Genomic DNA, 1,241 nt, shown 5'->3' on the forward strand with positions numbered 1-1,241 from the left:
TACTTTACAGATGAAGGAATAGGAGAATAGTAATTCATCCAATATTATTCAGCTAATAAATGATGGAGCCAGTATGTGAACCCTGGAAATCTGGCTTTAGAAAATGTGTTTTCAACTGCTCTATCACTTTCTTATAAAAGTTGATTATACTGCTTTTCCGCCCGCTCCCCTCTCCCCGCTAGCGCCGCTTCAGCTGCAAAGCGCTCGCTCGGAGCGTCCGGCTCCTGCTAAGCCAGCGCGCCATCCTCTCCAGTCAGCCGTCATCATGATTATCTACCGGGATCTCATCAGCCACCATGAGATGTTCTCTGACATCTACAAGATCCGGGAGATGGCGGACAGGCTGTGCCTGGAGGTGGAGGGGAAGATGGTCAGTAGGACAGAAGGTAACATTGATGACTCGCTCATTGGTGGAAATGCCTCCGCCGAAGGCCCCGAGGGCGAAGGTACCGAAAGCACAGTAGTCACTGGTGTCGATATTGTCATGAACCATCACCTGCAGGAAACAAGTTTCACAAAAGAAGCCTACAAGAAGTACATCAAAGATTACATGAAATCAATCAAAGGCAAACTTGAAGAACAGAGACCAGAAAGAGTAAAACCTTTTATGACAGGGGCTGCAGAACAAATCAAGCACATCCTTGCTAATTTCAAAATCTACCAGTTCTTTATTGGTGAAAACATGAATCCAGATGGCATGGTTGCTCTATTGGACTACTGTGAGGATGGTGTGACCCCATATATGATTTTCTTTAAGGATGGTTTAGAAATGGAAAAATGTTAACAAATTTGGCAATTACTTTGTCATAACTGGCTTCTGCTTGTCATCCATACACCGGGACTTAAGACAAATGGGACTGATGTGATCTTGAGCTCTTCATTTATTTTGACCGTGATTTATTTGGAGTGGAGGCATTGTTTTTAAGAAAAACATGTCATGTAGGTTCTCTAAAAATAAAATGCATTTAAACTCAAAAAAAAAAAGTGATTATACTTAAAAAAAACATACATAGACATAGACACTGTACTCTGGTTGCTAAATTTCTTTCTCATGGGGATATAGGTTAACAATTTTGAAATTGCTTTACAAATGTTGAACAAATAATTAAATGGATGATGGTCAGTAGGAGTGGACACAGAGAGAGAGATGGATAGAGACAGAAGTAATTACAGATAGAGGTTTATGGCTATATGCACACATATTTCCCAGCTCTGTCTGCTGACAGGGCCTGGAAGCAGTG

The 1,241-nt window shown here is 41.6% G+C and overlaps 1 protein-coding gene across 1 annotated transcript; it reads left to right on the forward strand.

Annotated features, from left to right (window-relative positions):
• The first annotated feature begins 244 nt into the window (after positions 1–244).
• On the forward strand, positions 245–984 carry LOC100386275 (translationally-controlled tumor protein-like). Its single transcript, XM_035296417.3, has one exon. It carries the CDS (start codon positions 266–268, stop codon positions 782–784), a length of 519 nt encoding a protein of 172 aa, XP_035152308.2. The 5' UTR covers positions 245–265; the 3' UTR covers positions 785–984.
• Positions 985–1,241: the final 257 nt, after the last annotated feature.

Source organism: Callithrix jacchus, chromosome 4 (genome assembly GCF_049354715.1).
Source record: "Callithrix jacchus isolate 240 chromosome 4, calJac240_pri, whole genome shotgun sequence".
NCBI lineage: Eukaryota > Metazoa > Chordata > Mammalia > Primates > Cebidae > Callithrix > Callithrix jacchus.